The sequence below is a fragment of the Terrapene carolina genome, unplaced genomic scaffold, assembly GCF_002925995.2.
Source record: "Terrapene carolina triunguis isolate 2854851 unplaced genomic scaffold, T_m_triunguis-2.0 Scaffold193, whole genome shotgun sequence".
Taxonomy (NCBI): domain Eukaryota; kingdom Metazoa; phylum Chordata; order Testudines; family Emydidae; genus Terrapene; species Terrapene triunguis.
In genome coordinates, this window is record NW_020664544.1 from 4,812,777 (window position 1) to 4,830,567 (window position 17,791).

General features: G+C 39.6%; 1 protein-coding gene across 1 annotated transcript in view; it reads left to right on the top strand.

Moving 5' to 3' along the window:
* LOC112109265 (puromycin-sensitive aminopeptidase) overlaps positions 1-17,791 on the top strand; it is a 60,854-nt gene that overhangs the window by 6,309 nt on the left and 36,754 nt on the right. Inside the window, exons 2-3 of the mRNA XM_024203706.2 lie at positions 4,455-4,539; positions 16,242-16,319. Of these exons, the coding sequence (XP_024059474.1) occupies positions 4,455-4,539; positions 16,242-16,319 (163 nt within the window). The remainder of the gene's footprint in view (positions 1-4,454; positions 4,540-16,241; positions 16,320-17,791) is intronic.

Genomic DNA, 17,791 nt, shown 5'->3' on the forward strand with positions numbered 1-17,791 from the left:
AGCAATACTGTGTTCAGTATTAGTAGATTTACTACTTGGCTACCATAATCCAATCTAGATATAGGTGAATAAAAATGTGGATAAGGACTAATAAATGTAACTGCCGCTGCTTTTCTCTCATTGACGTGATTGATCTTTCAGTTCTAAGAAAGATCTCTCTGCGTATTTGTTTACATTCTAGGCTCTGAACTAGTTTTCATATTTCTGGAGAGTAAAATACTAATCAGACGTTTGGCAGACCGAGTACATGCTTGTTGGAATGTTATATTTAGAATAACCATCGGACAACTTTAAATTACAAGGTTTTATTTATCAAGTGTTGACAAACTGTACAGTACACAGAAAGAGTCCATGCACCAAAGATTTTACAAGCTAAGATCTTAGTAGTGCTAAAAAGGGGCTTCTGATGAATAAACCTTGAGACTGAAGTTCAAGTGGATTCAGATGCCATCAGAACTCCCCAGATGTCTTGTTTTTTAATTGCTGTAAATAGTACGGAAATCCTAAAGAGGTTTCTTTCCCTCTACTCTTCTGCTGCTTCAGTACCTAATCAAAAATTTCTGAACATCTTCAACGCATGTTTGGAATACTTATGAAAATATCTATGTTCACAAGTTTTGGACTTTCAGAATTATGGTTCAGGTGAGGTAATCTGTAACTGACTTTTCCTTGTACCCCACCTATTAGTGTGTTAAACATGGACACATCTATGTTAAATTTGATCTGAACACCAGAAAGCCTTAGCGATGGGAATTATAAAAAAGTGTATGGGGGGGAACACCCTCATTGCTCTTTGACCTTTGAAACTAAAACTATACAGGAGTATTTTAAAATACATCTGAATTAAAGGATAAAAAACTGGACATTTTCAGAGTGAAATCTTGGCATACTGTCTAATTTTTCCCTTGTAATGAATTGCAGAATGGCTTGACTTTTAAAGCTTTGGATGCAGTTGGGCTTTCTGGTTGGCAAAGTCCAGTAAATGCAGTTCAGACTTTATTGATTATTATGTAATGGAAACTATAAAAGGATTCCATGAGCCAACCTCCCTTGATGGTTAAGCTACTTAGCCTCTATGCAGTAGTTGTTCACAGATTCACTGCCTTTATTCCCTTATTACTCAAGGACTCAAACTGTTCAATGATCACTATTCTTTGTGCTAAGGTAGTTTGATATGGATGATAGCCAGAGCGTTAGCCTTTACCCTTTTCAGTTCTGAATGAGGTGCCTGATATGTCTAGTTCACTTCTATTCCAATGAAATTGGTCATTTTTGCAGTGGCATGAACTTTTTATTTTAAATTGCTGCTGGTTTACATGAATATTCGGACTTCAGTGAAAGTATTATCTCTGAATTTTCGGATCTTTGCAATGTCTAATCTGGACAATGAAAAGTAAAATTTCAGGTAGGCTTAGTCTCTGCATCCTTTTTTGAGAGTGAAATTTATAGATCCCTCCAAATTAATTGTGGATGCAAATATGAGCAAGTAGACTCTCCTCTTCAGATATGTACACCATTTTGAAAATGAATCCCACAAGGAAAGCTTAAGAAAAGAGTTAAATTTTTACTGGTATTTGAAGAGGTGAAATTGAACTGGCTTTGAGTTTGAGTTCAGTAGAACAATTATAACTATTCTTCCTCTGAGAACATGGAAAAGCAATTGTTGTTTCCATTGAGACTTGATATATCTGGGACATCAACATCCCAGTTCAAGTTGGTAACAGAGAGGAGGGGAAGCTTGTGCTTCAAAACATTAAACTTTGATCTCCCACTTGGGTCGACGGAATTCTCCTCTCCAGAGAAATAAGCATGGTTGGGGGAGTGGGAGGAGGACTGGAGTAGGGCTTCACCTTTCCCTGTTATTAGGCTACAGACAGTAGCAAGATAGTGGACAGACTGTTGGTCTGTTCCAGGATGGCCATTCTGGAGGGATCTTCTGGGTATTTAAACTCCGACACCCATCTTATCTCAGTTTTATTGCAAGTGTTTTTATTTTGGTTATTGTTGGCCCTGTTACTACTTTTCTTCTCTCCATCTTTTTCTTGTACTGAATCTCCTTGATCAGCCTGATCTGTTTGAAGGGCAGCTTAATTATGTTGTACAGCTGTGTGGAGCAAGGGTGACACTTCACATATTTATAATCTTGGAAATGAATGTACCGCATCCATCAAGAGTGCTTTTTGCCTTCTTAACTTGATTGTATTCATGAATACAAACTACTACGTGAGCAGAATAACTGTCTTCCAGAAAACAAACTTCTCAAGTTTATAAGCTGTATTTTCTAAGTATTAACTTAAATACTTAGTTTTTATTTAAAAGTATCATTCTCCACAAGGCACTATGCATGTCTGTTAAATTTAAGATTTAGGTTCTGGTAAGGTAGAAGTGGTTAAATGTTGAGTGTTTTGCATGGATTTTATTTTCATTCTGCCTTGTCTTTAAGGATTGTTGAAGACTTGTTAAAGATTTAGTTGATTCCTACTTATTTTTAATAGAACGGGGGAGGTCTCTTAAGCTGAGAACCTGCTTTCCTGTTTGAAGATTTTTTTTTAACTGTGCTGTGTAATTATAGCATCACAAGTGTACTCTATAATTCTTGGTGCATAGTCATATTAATTTGCTGATTTCACCTGATATTTGTGGGGGTTGATAGAGTAAACATCACATGTTAACGGTTAACCTGATTCCTATAAATGTTTTCCAGCACTTTGCACCCTTTTGTAAAACTGGCTTGTGTTTGCAGGAGGCAAGGGAAATCTAAAAATAGTGCATCCTCACAAAGATTTGACTATGAAGTTGTCTCCAATCAGTCCTAACCTCTACTGTATTTCAGGCACTGTGTTCTAATGAAAACAGTTGTGTGTGCTTAGGGCTATTCAGAGCTTTGAAAGCCAAAGACTTGTTATTAACTTTGGTATTTTCTGGACTTTGGACAGCTCTTTCATGCATCATTCCACTTTTAAGATCTCAACTAGCTGAGGAATTTGGACTAATAGGTTGAATAATAAGGGTCTTCCAATTTAGTACCATTTAGAAAAAAGTTTTCACACCATCTAGTTTTTTCTGAAAACCAGATTGACTGTGTCCCTTGATTATTTTTTTTAAACCTAAATAAGAAATTTCCTTTCATAATTTCATGATGAAAACTGTGTTGGTTATGAAGGTTATATTTATGGGAGGGGATGTAGAACTTCCTGAGTTGTACACTAAGTGGAAAAGATTAGCTCTTTGCCAGATCTAGATCATGTCACTTTAGCTGTTACATTTGTTTAGTTTCATATCATGGAAATGTGTTTCTTGGTACTTTGGTACCACATTAAATTTACTGGGTAATATTGGGTTATTTTATGCCCAATGAAATTAAAATGCAACATATCAAAATCTGACAGAAGGAAGTACTCTCTTTATATACAATACACAGTTCTGTGGAGCACAGTGCCACAGTGTGATTGAGGCAGAGCTTTGTAGTATGCACAAAATAATTATACATTTATTAAAATATTTATAGTTACATTAGTTAGGATAAAAGTGTGTAAAGAATATTATCCCCTTTTGCCTCAGGACTAAGCCAGTCACTAACTACTTATGGTTAGGATGAAACTGCCTCAGTAGATGTTTTGTGTATTTTTCTATCATACAGGTTTATAGCACTTTCTTCTGAATAATCTGTTACTAGCCACTGTGGGAGACAAGGAGTTCCTAAAAACTTCCAGTTTTCTTTCATCCAGAATTGTACTAATTTTGTAGTAGATTGGTATTTAATTTGGGCATCTCTCTATTCAAGCTTTTGCATCCAAGTGAGATGTTGTAGAAGCGAGGCACTTTATTACATTGGTAGCCAGCCATTTTAAAAATAAAACAATGTGTATACAGACACAAGTTCTCGGAAGATAACATTTTACTAGAAGTTAAAGGCTACCCTTTTAGCAGATGTTCCTGTGCTATGAAGTTCTTGTGTAATCTTTTAAATATTGTTGACAGTGTAGGATGTTTTAGCTCATCTTCAGTAGTTATACTCTCCACTTCTACTGTAATCCATTATTGCTCATTACTAACTGGGAAGATCTCTAACTTCTCTAAGTGTTTATTATGTGCATGGGGATAGTGCTTAGAAACCCCAGTAAAGGACCAGGGCCCCATTGTGCTAGGGTCCTCTACAAATTTAATACAAATCCCTGCCCCCAAATTTTATAATCTAAGTAATAATAAATAGGTTGAAATAGTCTGAATGTAATGTAAATATGCATGTTCTAGTAAATTATTTTATGGAAGAAAGAGAGGATATGGTGGTATATTTTTTCTTAGTAGCTACTTTGTTGCAATATTTCATCTAATTCCAAATGACTGATGTCAGATTAAATGAAGATACCAAGTGAATGCCAAACAATAGATAGTGTTAAAGGGGAATGTGTATGAGCCTTTCATGACACTTGCTGATAGAACTTCTTTTGCAGGTGAGACAGGCAACCAATCAAATTGTGATGAATTGTGCTGACATTGACATTATTACAGCCTCCTATGCACCAGAGGGAGATGAAGGTAAGAACTACTCTTGATGCAGTTTGTTACATGTTCCCTCACAATGCTTTTGACACTGGAAGTTCCGTCACTCACAGAGTTGAGCACTGTCACAAGATTTTCTTAGCTGTTGCACCAAACTCTAGTCTACTTTAGTTTGCTGTGCATAGATTTTAAATGTGTAATGTAGTGGATGTTCTTAATTTGATTTGCAGATTCTTCATTGGGACTCCTAGTTCTGAAATGGGGGGGAAAATACAGAGGGGAAATATGGTAAATGTTGGGTAGTAGGCAGATACTACTTTTCTAACCCTGAATAGAAAAGTGGCAAAAAAGAAGAGGTAGATTCTCCCTCTTTCCCTGTTGGTGGATTCAAAAGGAATGCATAGAAAGAAGTCCTATTATTTGAGCATTTATTTAAATGGGTGAGTGAAAGAGCTGAGATTACAAATAATTTTATGCTTTGAGTTTAGGCGCTAGTCCAGAGCTGAAGTTTAATTCTTCTACACACTGTGTTTAAAAAAATAGTCTATTTTAATTTTGCACAAAAAAGGAAATTGAGTTGCAGCTGGAATTCTACCCTGTTGTGCTTTAGCATTTCAGCTCAAGGGATGTTTAAGGTTGATTGTTCTGACACCTTGTTATCCATTTATGTAACACCATAGTGAGACATGGTCTGTACTGTGAGGCGTGTCCAGTTCAACACAAGTGACAAAACATGGGGTAACAGTGCAGGTAAGGGAGGTGTGGTAGAATCAATGGTCAGATCAATGTAGGAAAGATTCATGGGCGAAGGTGGGAAGAAGATACTTAGTAGATGCTTGTGAGAGTGTTCCAAGCATAGGAGCAACATGATTAGAAGGCATGAATCTAAGTTGATATAGGAGACAACAGGAGTATTTAGAGGTCCCAATTGGGAGGAAATAAGAACAGAGAAAGGTGGAGATGAGATTACATAGGGCCTTAACAGAGAGGACTGGAACTTTCAATTGATATGAAAAGCCGGGAAGCTAGTGAAGAGATTCAAGATTGTCAAGGTGGTGAGAGAAGATGATTTCAGCAATGGGATTTTAAATAGATTTGAGGGTGGAGAGAAATTATAGTAATGAAAGCATGAGATGACCTAGGTGTGGACAATATGGTCCTTGATATAGAAATGCTTAGCTTACTATGAAGTAGATTTACAAAATAAGGAGAGTTAAGGATGTTTTAATAACTTGTTTGTGAGCTCTTAATTTTTTTTTATGGAGTCTTTAATAGTACAAACATGATAGCAGCTGTTTGGCCCACTGTGTAAGAGTACATTTTAAATCCTCCAGCCTGTAAAAAAAACTCTGCAGAACTTTCCGAAGAGAACGCTATGATAGTGATGTCAGGAAGCGTTCCCTTGAAATTTGGTTATAAATAAGATGAACTACTGTGGGTTTGGATTTGGAAGATGTTCCTTTAAATAGGTTTAAATTTTCCTACAGTGTCTTCAGTTGTTGGATAAACAAAAGGGAATTGGAGGGATGGGACCCATTACATTTTTTTAACACTTAAGAAAAATTGAAGCTTAAAATTCTCCTGACTAGGTTTAGATAGGGAAAGCTTATGTTCCTTTTGCAGTGATGTACCAGGAAAAGATTTACTAAAGTGTCCCTTATATATGTCAGAAGTGCAGGTTTTTGTGTGACCAGAGGAACATCCACAAGCAGGCTTTGTTTTTAATTTGGTTTGATCTTTGTCTTCGGTGGGGTGACATTTTCTGCAAACATCAGGAAAGTAACCAGAGGACCTCCCAGTGTTGGCCGTGAACAGCTGAATAGTGCCCAGGCAGATAGGGATCTGTGCTGTAAGGAAGTAGCATTCAATGGGTATGTTTTCAGAAAGTTGAACTTCATGCAGGAAGTGCCGTGGGCAGTGAAAGAACAAGACTGTGGTGCAGAGAGCATTGTCAAGCAATTTGGAATCTGTCCATTCAGCCTCGATGGTGGGAGAATGCAGTGCTAGCTGTTCCAGATGCAAGGTTTAATTCAGGCTGTGGGGCCGTATCCTGACTCCCCAATCCTGCATAGATTTCACAAACATTTTATCCCCCAGGACAACATTGCACACTGTGTCATTAGTGATCTTTAGTCTCATTAAACACACTGTGTTGGTAGGCATTCCTGAAGCTATGCATCGTGCTGGTGGTGAGGAGGTGAAGAGCGTGATGACAATAGCAGAGGATGTAGAATTTATCCTACCTAACAAAACTACCATGTGTACATGATGCCTCTTGAAAAGTCTGTTCAAGTCCTGAGGAAATAGCAGGAGCAAGCAGGAAAGGATAAATCACGTCCCCCAAAACCTTGTCTTCCCACAAAATTAAAGTGAAGCCCAAGAGATTTAAAATTTTGCACCACTTGTTTTTAGTTATTGGCCCCCCATTTGCCATTCTCTGAAATGAACCTCGTAGAGTTTCCCTGTGACATTCATTTTAGATTGTTTCAGTGTTGGTATCCTTACTGGATAGCTTGGAAGTACCAGTAGCAGAACTTAGTATAAAGCATTATCCTTTAAAATAATTGTATGTTCTGTCCCTCTGTTGTTTTCATAATCAAGTAAAATAGAAAAGAAATTTCTGTGGCTAAAACACTTCAACCTGAGTTTTAATTACCTTGACTGTGGTAAACTGTGGCAGCGTAAATACATAGCTTTGTTACATAGAAAATGTATTCCTAATAAGGTTTATTCTTATACTCTGGCTATTTCTTTGTAGGGTTAAGGCATTTAATTCAGTTTGGCAGGCTGCCAAATAGTAATGGCTTTCAAAGTAAAATTGCATGGAATTGGCAAGCCATTTGTAGAGGTTCTTTTCTGACACCTGTTGCTGTTACTTAGAAGTCTGTCTTACTAGTGCTGCAATTGTGATAATATGCAGTGCTTTTACATGGTATTTGTTTGATTGACCACAAATACAAAATATTGTACTAGAAAGGGATGCAAATATAAAACAAATCAATTGAACTTTTGCTACTACTACCAACATTTTACAAGGGTCAATATAAATATTATGTATTGGATTTTAAAACAAGAATGATAGGAATCTTTGTAAGATCAGTAAACTTTCTCCTTTACAGGCTGCAGTGAGGAATTGCTACCCATTTTAATTCTATAACTGGGGGAAGAATTTCTGCTTGATGTATACATTGTTATATGTGAGACGAGATAATGTCTTATCTCCTTTTAAAGTGTGGTTCTACGCTGAAAAGTAACAGTGTAGAAATAGCACCTTCTTTCTCAACAAATCTGCTCCCCTTGTGAATAGAGGCAGGTTTGCTGACTTCAGTGAAAACTGTAGTTGGGTTTTTTATTACTAATTCCTATAAGCCCTGCAGAGCCAGCACAGGTATATGGGAGATGGATTCAAGTGTGACTCATGAATCAACAAAACTTTTAACTGCAATTGCGGCCACACTTTTCTCTGTGTTACATGTGTTTGGCCCATTTGAAAAGAGTTCTAACTGAGAGCAGAATTTGGACTCCAGAATCTGCATTATTGATTGTGATGCACAAGTCAGGATAAATAGGACTTAATATGCAAAGGCGTTGACTACTGAAATATGAGAATGAATATTACTAGAAATAGTCATTGAAATTCTGCCTAGTAGCTGTGAACTTGCCACATAGGCCAACTAACGTTACACTGGAACCATGATGCTCAGTTTAGAATTACTCAGAATTTTCTATTGCAAACTCTTCCTTCACTTCAGTGAGTTTTCTTTCATGACTGGATCATTTGTTGCCTTCTAGATTCCCGGGCCTATACTTTTGGCCATCTGCCTCTGGTTAAGGTGAACAGTTATGCATTAGCCATATTACCTTTGTCCAAATGAATGGCCATGCTCCACTAAATAAGGGATTAAGAAAACAAGTATAAGTAGTTGGCTCTTTAAGTAAATTTCAGGGGATTGTATTTTACTCATATTTAAGATTGGATATTAAGTAGTTTGATTTCCCTGCAAGTCTGCATTTTAAGGAGATGTGAATTACGTGTTGAAGTCATAATTATTGGCTAATTATTTTTCATCTTCATTTAACTTGGAGAGCATTTTGGATGTTTCACGGATTACAAGCAACTCGTTATTAAAGACATGAATGTTGAGGAGCTCGGAGGGTAATAATCAGCAATTTCACATGCAGAATTGCAAACAGACGTAGTGTTATCTGTTAATTTTACCAAATTGAGTGAGCACTGCCCTTCTATTTTAGCATTGCCATTTTTCTATATACAATTTTTGAAAAAAATGTTGCCAGCTGACTCCTTATTTAAATTTTTGCCACTTGATGTTTGCCACTTCAGTCTTTTCAGTCCCACAGGAAGTTAGTCAACAGCCACTAATAGGATGCAGGACCTGATTAAGGCGTTCCTAGATCCCCAGCTCCTGATGTCAATATGATTCTATCAGAATCTCAGCTGTCATTTAAAAACAAACATTGAGTTTCTAGTAGTTGTGAAAAGCTTGGCAATATGCAGTTATATCTGCTTGAGTCTGCAGATAATTTGAACTGAGGTGTGTGAACCACCTTGTGCATTTCAATGGAGTGTTAACTTCAAAACCTAATGCTCCAAAGGGGCCTATCAACATCACCTTTTCATAGAATCATAGGACTGGAAGGGACTTCGAGGTGTCATCTAGTCCAGTCCCCTGCCTCGTGGCAGGACTCAAAGGTATCTAGACCATTCCTGACAGGTGTTTGTCTAACCTGCTCTTAAAAATCTCCAGTGATGGAGATTCCACAACCTCCCTAGGCAATGAATTATTCCACTGCTTAAGCACCCTGACAGGAAGTTTTTCCTAATGTCCAACCTAAACCTCCCTTGCTGAAATTTAAGCCCATTGTTTCTTGTCCTATCCTCAGAGGTTAAGAAAAACAACTTTTCTCTCTCCTCCTTGTAACAACCTTTTACGTACTTGAAAACTGTTATCATGTCCCCTCTCAGTCTTCTCTTCTCCAGACTAAACAAACCCAATTTTTTCAGTCTTCCCTCGTGGGTCATGTTTTCTAGACCTTTAATCATTTTTGTCACTCTTCTCTGGACTCTCTCTCCAATTTGTCCACATTCTTCCTGAAATGTGGTGCCCAGAACTGGACACAATACTCTAGTTGAGGCCTAATCAGCGCGGAGTAGAGTAGAAGAATTACTTATGTTTTGCTTACAACACTCCTGCTAATACATCTCAGAATGATGTTTGCTTTTTTTGCAACAGCGTTGCACTGTTGACTCATGTTTAGCTTGTGATCCACTATGACCCCCAGATCCCTTTCTGCTGTCCTCCTTCCTCGGCAGTCATTTCCCATTTTGTATGTGCAGCTGATTGTTCCTTCCTAAGTGGAGTATTTTGCATTTGTCCTTATTGAATTTCATCCTATTTACTTCAAACCAGTTCTCCAGTTTGTCCAGATCATTTTGAATTTTAATCCTGTCCTCCAAAGCACTCGCAACCCCTCTCAGCTTGGTATCGTCCACAAACTTTATAAGTGTGCTCTCTATGCCATTATCTAAATCACTGAATGGCCACAAGGGATCCTGGGCCGTAGGGTATGTCTGCACTGCACAACTGACCTGGTGTTTGGCTCTCCGGTTACCTTGCCTGAGTATGAGCTGTTTCCGCAGCAAAGCTTTACCCACATTGTTTCCTCAGTGTTTCTGCACTCGCTTCTGTCTGTGGGCATATCCCATGATTTATGCTGAGATGCTCGGGGATTCTTTCCCAATTAATTGTATCAATTGCGGGAGAACTTGCCTGTCCTTTGGAGGTGGAGAGGGGGAATTGTGGGAAGGGCATTTGAGCACTATGAGCACTTGAGTGCTCTTGTCCATCCTCACGTTCTAGCCCTTGCTAAAGCAGTTTGTGCTTTAACCCATGCCCCCAAGCTGTGCGTGCAAGCACAGGTTTCAAGTGCAATTAAGCATATGGATGAGGGTGGATAGTAACAGGGCTTGGGCAAAAACGAATGTAGGAGCACATGCTAAAACTACAGACATACTCTGTGTGCTGAGGGCCCTGGATTGCCTTAATCTGGACCTGATGGGATGAGAGGGATGGTGTGATGCGTAACTAATTTAGTTGCAGAGTGTCCAATGAAATTTTGTGAAAATCACCAGAAAGCTCTCCATAAATCACATTGCCAGAGGTCAGTGATTAATGCTGATGACTGAGGAAGTACAAGATGTTAACTTCTTGCATCTGTGAAACTTAAACTCCACAAGAGGGTAGGTGAGGAGCCTCGAATTCTCTTTCTACTCTGGCAGATTGCTTGGGCACACCTTTAATGAAAGGCTGAAGTTTGTCCACACTGTGCTAGCAACAGTGTTTAAAAATAGATCCCAGCACAGTTTGGAGAAGCACTGTGCTTGTCAGGATTCCTAGTATGGTGGTTCTGAGCTTGCCCAAACCACTTTATTGCCTCCCTTCCCTGGGACAGATTAACTTTTGTAGTTAAGTATGACTATAAATAACATTTAAAACATGGAACCCGCTGACCCCATTTACCCACGTATTAAAACAATATTAGCCATAATCCAACCCCCCCGTCCCCTGACTGCCCCGACCCCTATCCACACCCCCACACCCTGACAGGCCCCCTGGGACTCCCACGCCTATCCAACTGCCCCCTGTCCCCTGACTGCCCCCCGGGACTCCCTGTCCCTTATCCAACCCCCCTGCTCCCTGCCCTCTTACCATGAGAGCACCAGGACTGGCAGCCGCGCCGCCCGGCCAGAGCCAGCCATGCAGTCTAGAGCACCGGGGCAGGCTGGTGGCTCTCACAGCCGTGCTGCCTGGCAGGAGCTCTCAGCCCCGCCACCCAGAGTGCTGGTGGCACAGTGAGCTGAGGCTGCGGGGGAGAGGGAACAGCAGGGGAGGGGCCGGGGGCTAGCCTCCCCGGCTGGGAGCTCAAGGTCTAGGCTGGATGGTCCCACGGGCCAGATGCAGCCTGCGGGCTGTAGTTTGCCCACCTCTGTGCTAGATCTTCTGCAGAGCAGGAAGAGACGGGTCATGTCCTGAGGAGTGTGTGTTAAAACCACTCCGATAACATGTTTTTTCTGCAAGTGTAGGTGGGGTCATAACATAAATATAGGCATAGTGGTGAGTTGCTTCAATTTTGAGCTCTGTTGCCCAAAATCTGATGCCACTGAATGTGGCAGCAAAAATTCCCAAGCTGATTTCTGTGAGGGGGAGAATGTGACTCTGTATGCCATTATAAAGTTCTTGGATATTTTCCTAGGGAATTTAGTGGAAAAACCAGAACACTAAACCTGCTTTTTTCAGTTTGTGCTGTTAAACTCAGTAACTGTTGGTATTTAATATGTTTGATGCAGCAAACAGGATGACCAAGGAGGTTCTTTAATTTTTAGCTCAGAAAACACCACTGAAAGTCTTGTTTTCACTAGGGAAAAGTGTGTTTAATGCATCTTAGTGAATTGAGGTAAGCCCTGTGAGGGATGAGGGAGGGGTAGAGCCTAGGGTTTACCTCAGCCAGCTAGCATGTGTTAAAGCTACAACTGTCTTCCCTAGTATTTTAATGCACCTTTTCCCCCCCCAAGTATGGACAGTGACCCCAGTTGAGTGTAGGGGGAATCATCTTTTACAATCAGCTTGATTCCTAACATATATAATTCTATCTTTGGTATTTGTCTGTGTTTTCTCTCAAATATAGTACACTAGATTGGACATAGTGCATAAAACCTTTGGCCAGGATCTAGACTTTTGTAGTACATGCCTGTAAATTGGAATAATTAATTAATTGACACATCCACCTGGATACTGTGCAGTTTCAGGAATTACTCTGTAGAAGTGCAATGAGTTATTTAAAATACTGGATGTTCTTTATGGAAAACTGATGTTAAATATGTAGTGCCCCATATTTTGGAAACTTTACTGGATCTTTTTTTAATGCCCTTTTCCAAAGAAACTGAGAACTAGCAACTTCTGCCTGTTTTCTCATGCTACTTGGTCCAGTGTGTATACTAGTGTGCCAGTGATGAACTCACCACCTGGCAGTGCCAAACGCCAACATTGTGCTGTTTCCTTCAGGAGCCTTTGTATTGAGCTCCATCAGGAATTCCAGCAGCCTCTTGCAGCACTTACATGTTTGTTACAAGTAGTTCTCTTAGGCACTTACAAAAATATTGTAGACAGTATTCTAAGGCTTAAGTATTTGTGGGCTGCACAATCACTAATTTATTCATACTTTGCTGGGTATTTAAAAAATCTTGCAGTCTTGAATGGGCATCCTTCAAATCCTTAAAAATAGTGCAACTTCAAGTATGATTTTTGACTTGATAGAAAGGCAGTTATCTCTTGTGTATTTTAACATAAAAATGCATATGGAAGCCAGAGTTTGAGGGGCTGGGAAGAGACATTTGATTTGACACCGTCATCAATAATTCTGTTATGTGCATTTTTGAAACATTAACTGAATAAATTCTCTTCGTTACCCTCATAGATTTAAATCTTTCTGCTATTTTAAAAATGTAAGTTAACCAGAGGAAGTTTGTGATAGCAAGTGAGGCTGTTCTTGAGTCCTGTTCTTGAGTCCTTATTTTCAGAGTTGCAGAGAGCACCCACAGTATTCATCAAAATCATCCCCTCTGAACAATCAAGTGCTAAGGCCCTATGTACATTACAATGGAAACTAATGTTGGAAGCAACCCTGTTTAAACATAGTGTTAGACCCCATCTTCCCTACACAATTAACCACGTTTAAGTACTGTTGTGAAACATGGTTGTTATCTGCATGTATAAACAAAGTTTCTTCCTGTGCAAGCAGAAAAATAAAACTGCGGGGTGGGGGAGCGAGGGCAGTTTTGGCTATGTATCTACCATGGTTAAAACAGTTGCCCAATGTTTTTCATGCACAGGCAAGAAAAGTTTTAAAACCACACCACAACAATGTGCTGATGCTAAGCACAATTGGTTTGTAGTGATTTAGAGCCTGTGGGAGAAAAAATAAATTAAATTAAGAAATTAAATATTTGATGTCAAATTTGGCGACAATCTGCATGCCTTATGTATGCATGCTGTCAGGTACTTCCTTAGGTTCAGTAGGGTGGAGCTGTGAATCTGCAGTGACATTGAGGCCTTGACTTCATGATCAGGCCTTGCCACAGCCCTATATGGAGAGCATAGTGTTCTTTCCCTGAGCTCGGGATCAAGAGACCTTCCACTCCGCTTTCTTAGCTCTTTAGTTTAGCCTCTGTCCTCAAGCTGACACGCAGTTGGTCAGCTCAGCATCACTTGCTGGCCCCTGTGGTGGATAACATACTTTCCAGGCAGCCTGACAGAGAAATATCCGAGGCAGATGTTCAGCCCCTTCCTCCTCATTCGACAGATGGCTGGTGCTCTATCTTGCTACACCAGGTTTGTTTTCTGTTGGACTCTAACGATAGCAGGGGGCAAAATCCAGTGAATCTTATTTAGTGACACAATTGGCAACCAGTTTTGCTCCCTCATTTTACCACAAAGCTCATTATCGTGCCTTATTCTTCAGACCTCCCTACGCTCAAAAGTCCAACACTGTTCTGTGCCGTATGCTTCAACCTACAGCTTGCTGGGAATGGCTCCTTTGTGTTCTCCACCTTCTACAAAACGAAGAGACTAGAGGAACCTAATCACTTATCTTTTTTTTTTTCCCCCTGGCTGTATTTGGTGAACCTTTGTCCAGAAAGCATTGTTCAAGTCTTTCTTGTGTCTTAATATCCCAGACCTGTTTTCACTTGAATTCAGTGGTTTGAACAGAAGGGGATAGACAATTTAAAATAGTGGAAGTGCGAAGTGTTAACTATTAGATTAAACTTTCAACACATCAGTCCACTAAACTATCATCTTTCTCTTTGGATTGTCACTGCTATATTTCTTTCCACTTACAATTGTTTTATAGTGAGGGTTGACTATCTCACTATTGCAATCAATGCGGATTAATTCCTGAGTAAAGTATCATGGAGCAAGCAGGTAAGACTGTATGCATTCATGCAATTTTTACATTTAAATTTTGTCAGCAGAGATTGGTATTTACTCTGCATGACTTTCAAGCTGAAACAATGCACCATTTTAAAAAATGGAGCAACATGTTCTCTCCCCAATATTTTATACTAGAGTAAACTAAAGCACATTTTCAGTAAACAGTATTCCTGAAAAAGGAGTTCTTCCTGGCAGTTCCTGGCTTGATAAAATGAACTTGAGTGTTCTGTGGCTGTATCTAAAAATGCATGTCTGGAAAATACCACAATATATGACCCTAGAAAAAGAGGCTATTCTGTAATGCTTCAAAATTAAACTCCGTCATTTCTAGATGTAGTGCATAGTGATTCAAGGATCCATGTAATGAGAATGGATACTGTGGAATGTTCCTCTTTTAATGTGTTCATATCTAACACAGTCAATTTCTTCTATCACCCTTTTCCTTATTTCTGTTGTCCTTTAAATATTAATACCTTAGAAGATTAAGCCAATGTGTATTAGTAAATCCACAACTATGCCTCGGTGTATATAATGCTGTGTAGGCACGTGATGTGTTGAATGGAAATATACCAGCTCAGAACATTGGGAAGTATTAAAAATAGTGTTCATCCGTTGATTACGTACAACTCTGTTTCTCAAGGCTTGTTAGTGATGGATTACTTGTGTAGACCAGGGGTGTGGTGAAGAGGGTCTAGGATCTCACCTTGAAAGCTGTAGCAATTTTCCTGGGTGAGGAGTGCTGGACACAACCGTTCTCTCCAAACACAGTAAGTGCCACTCACTGAATTGGTTAGAAAGGCAGCAAAACAAGGTGCTTCCTCAGCACTGAGCACACTGCAGCTCTGTGGATGAGCTTGGTATCAGAGTGCTGATTTCCACTCTGTCAGTCTGGCCTGGATTTGTTATTTAACAGTAACCATTTACAATGTAGTGCTTAGCAGCTCCAATTGGACCTGCGAGCCCCTTGTTAGCTGCTTTACAAATCTAAACAAAGACAGGGTCCCTGTTCCTGAAGACCTCTGAGTTTCATTTTCAGGGTATAAGAACCAGCTTTGAAAAATTGAATATTGGTTTTTCAAATTGAGATCTAGAAGCTTCTAAAACAAATTGTCTGATTTTTTGTAAATATTATGTTTTGGACAACTAGGTAAAATTAAACAGATCTCTATTGGACCAACTTTTCTCTTTGTTCTCCGTAACACTGCTGCATTTCATGTCAACTGGGAGATCTCAACTGGAATTTCACTCTGTATCAGGAGAGCAGCATTTAAGTGCCACCAACATGCTTGGTGCTGAACAAGAGGCAGACAATCCTCACCCCAAAGAGTTTATAATCTGAACATACTGCTCTCATTGCTCTAGTTGTGAAACAATTAGGTTGCTCAGCCTTTGCAGATCTGTGTAAGTGCAGCATTCCAATGGAGTGGGAAGAGATTGAGGTAGTAGCTTGGAATGAAATCAGTGTGTGGGAACCCTATGACCCCCACATAAATATGCTTAAATTGGTTTTCTGAGGCATGAGAATAGAGCATTGAACCTTGTCAGTAAGTGTGGTATTTCTTTGGGTGTTTAGGTTTACATTGTTCTATGTTAATTGAAATCTTGATTAGTGAATACAGCATTTTGCTAAGTTCAGCTGGCCTCAATTCACTGAAGTGTGAACGTAAAGTGCTCTTGAGTTATGGAAACATTCTAGGCTCTTGTTTGAACCAAGTGCTCTTTCCGTTTCAGAAATACACGCCACGGGATTCAACTATCAGAATGAAGATGAGAAAGTTACTCTCTCCTTTCCCAGTACTCTACAAAAAGGTAAGAGGTGCTTCCAAAGTCTCAGGGCATGTCTACACTACAAAATTAAATCGACTTAAGATAATTCGACTGCTGCAGTAATTAAAGAGGTGTTTCACATCCACACTGTGCTTGTTCTGTTGGCTGTGCGCATCCTCCCCAGGCGTGCTTCCACCAGCTTAACTGTGTGGGCCATGGTGGGGCAGTGGCAGCTGGAGCCTCACTGCCTTGGGACTGCCAGCTCACAGCTGGAGTCCCCATACTGCCCAGGGGTGCTGGGGGCTCCAGCTGTCAGCCCTGGGACAGGTGAGCTCCAGCTGTGAGCCCCGCAGTGGGGCTGACAGCCAACAGGTGATGTAAGTAACAGTGTCAACACAGATACTGTCACCTAACTACATCAACTTAAGTGCTACGCCTCTCATGGATGTGGAGTTAAGTCGGTGTAGTGGGCGACTCACATCGGTGGGAGTTACATTTTAGTGTAGACGCTTACAAAACTGCCTTACGTTGACCTAACTCTGTAGTGTAGACCAGGCCTCAGACTGACATGCTACGTGGCTCAGCCAAGTTAAAATACTGTCACTCAGGGTGGGTCTGTATGCCTCTCTTATTGTGTATTCCTTTTGCTATGTGTTTTATTTAAAATTTCCCCCTCTGAATTTCACAATCTGATGGGCGAATGTCAGGCAACTGAACAGTTAGTGCCCAGTTTCTAACTAGCTTAATATTTACATTGCAGTTAAACAGAGGGGCCAGTTTCCGTAACGCCTCAGTGTTAATAGTAGGGCTGTCAATTAATTGCAGTTAATGCAAGCAATTAACGCAAAACAAAATAACTAGATTAAAAAAATAGCTGTGATTAATCGCCGTTTTAATCGCACTGGAAAATAATAATAGAACACCAATTTGAATTTATTATAAATATTTTTGGATGTTTTTCTACATTTTCAAATATATTTATTTCAGTTACAACGCAGAATACAAAATATACAGTGCTCACTTTGAATTATTTTGATTACAAGTATTTGCACTGTAAAAAAATAAACAAAAGAAATAGTATTTTGCAGTTCACCTTGTACAAGTACTGTAGTGCAATCTCTATCGTGAAAGTGTAACTTACAAATGTAGAAATTTTTTTACATAACTGTACTCAAAAACAAAACAATGTAAAACTGTAGAGCCTACAAGTCCACTCAGTCCTACTTCTTGTTTAGCCAGTCGCTAAGACAAACATGTTTGTTTACATTTACGGGAGATAATGCTGCCCTCTTCTTATTTACAATGTCACCTGGCAATGAGAACAGGCATTCGCATGGCACGTTGTAGCTGGCGTAGCCAGGTATTTATGTGCCAGATATGCTAAACATTTGTATGTCCCTTCATGCTTCAACTTGTAGGCTCTAAAGTTTTACATTGTTTTGTTTTTGAGTACAGTTATGTAAAAAAAAAAGTTCTACATTTGTAAATTGCACGTTTATGATAGAGATTGCACT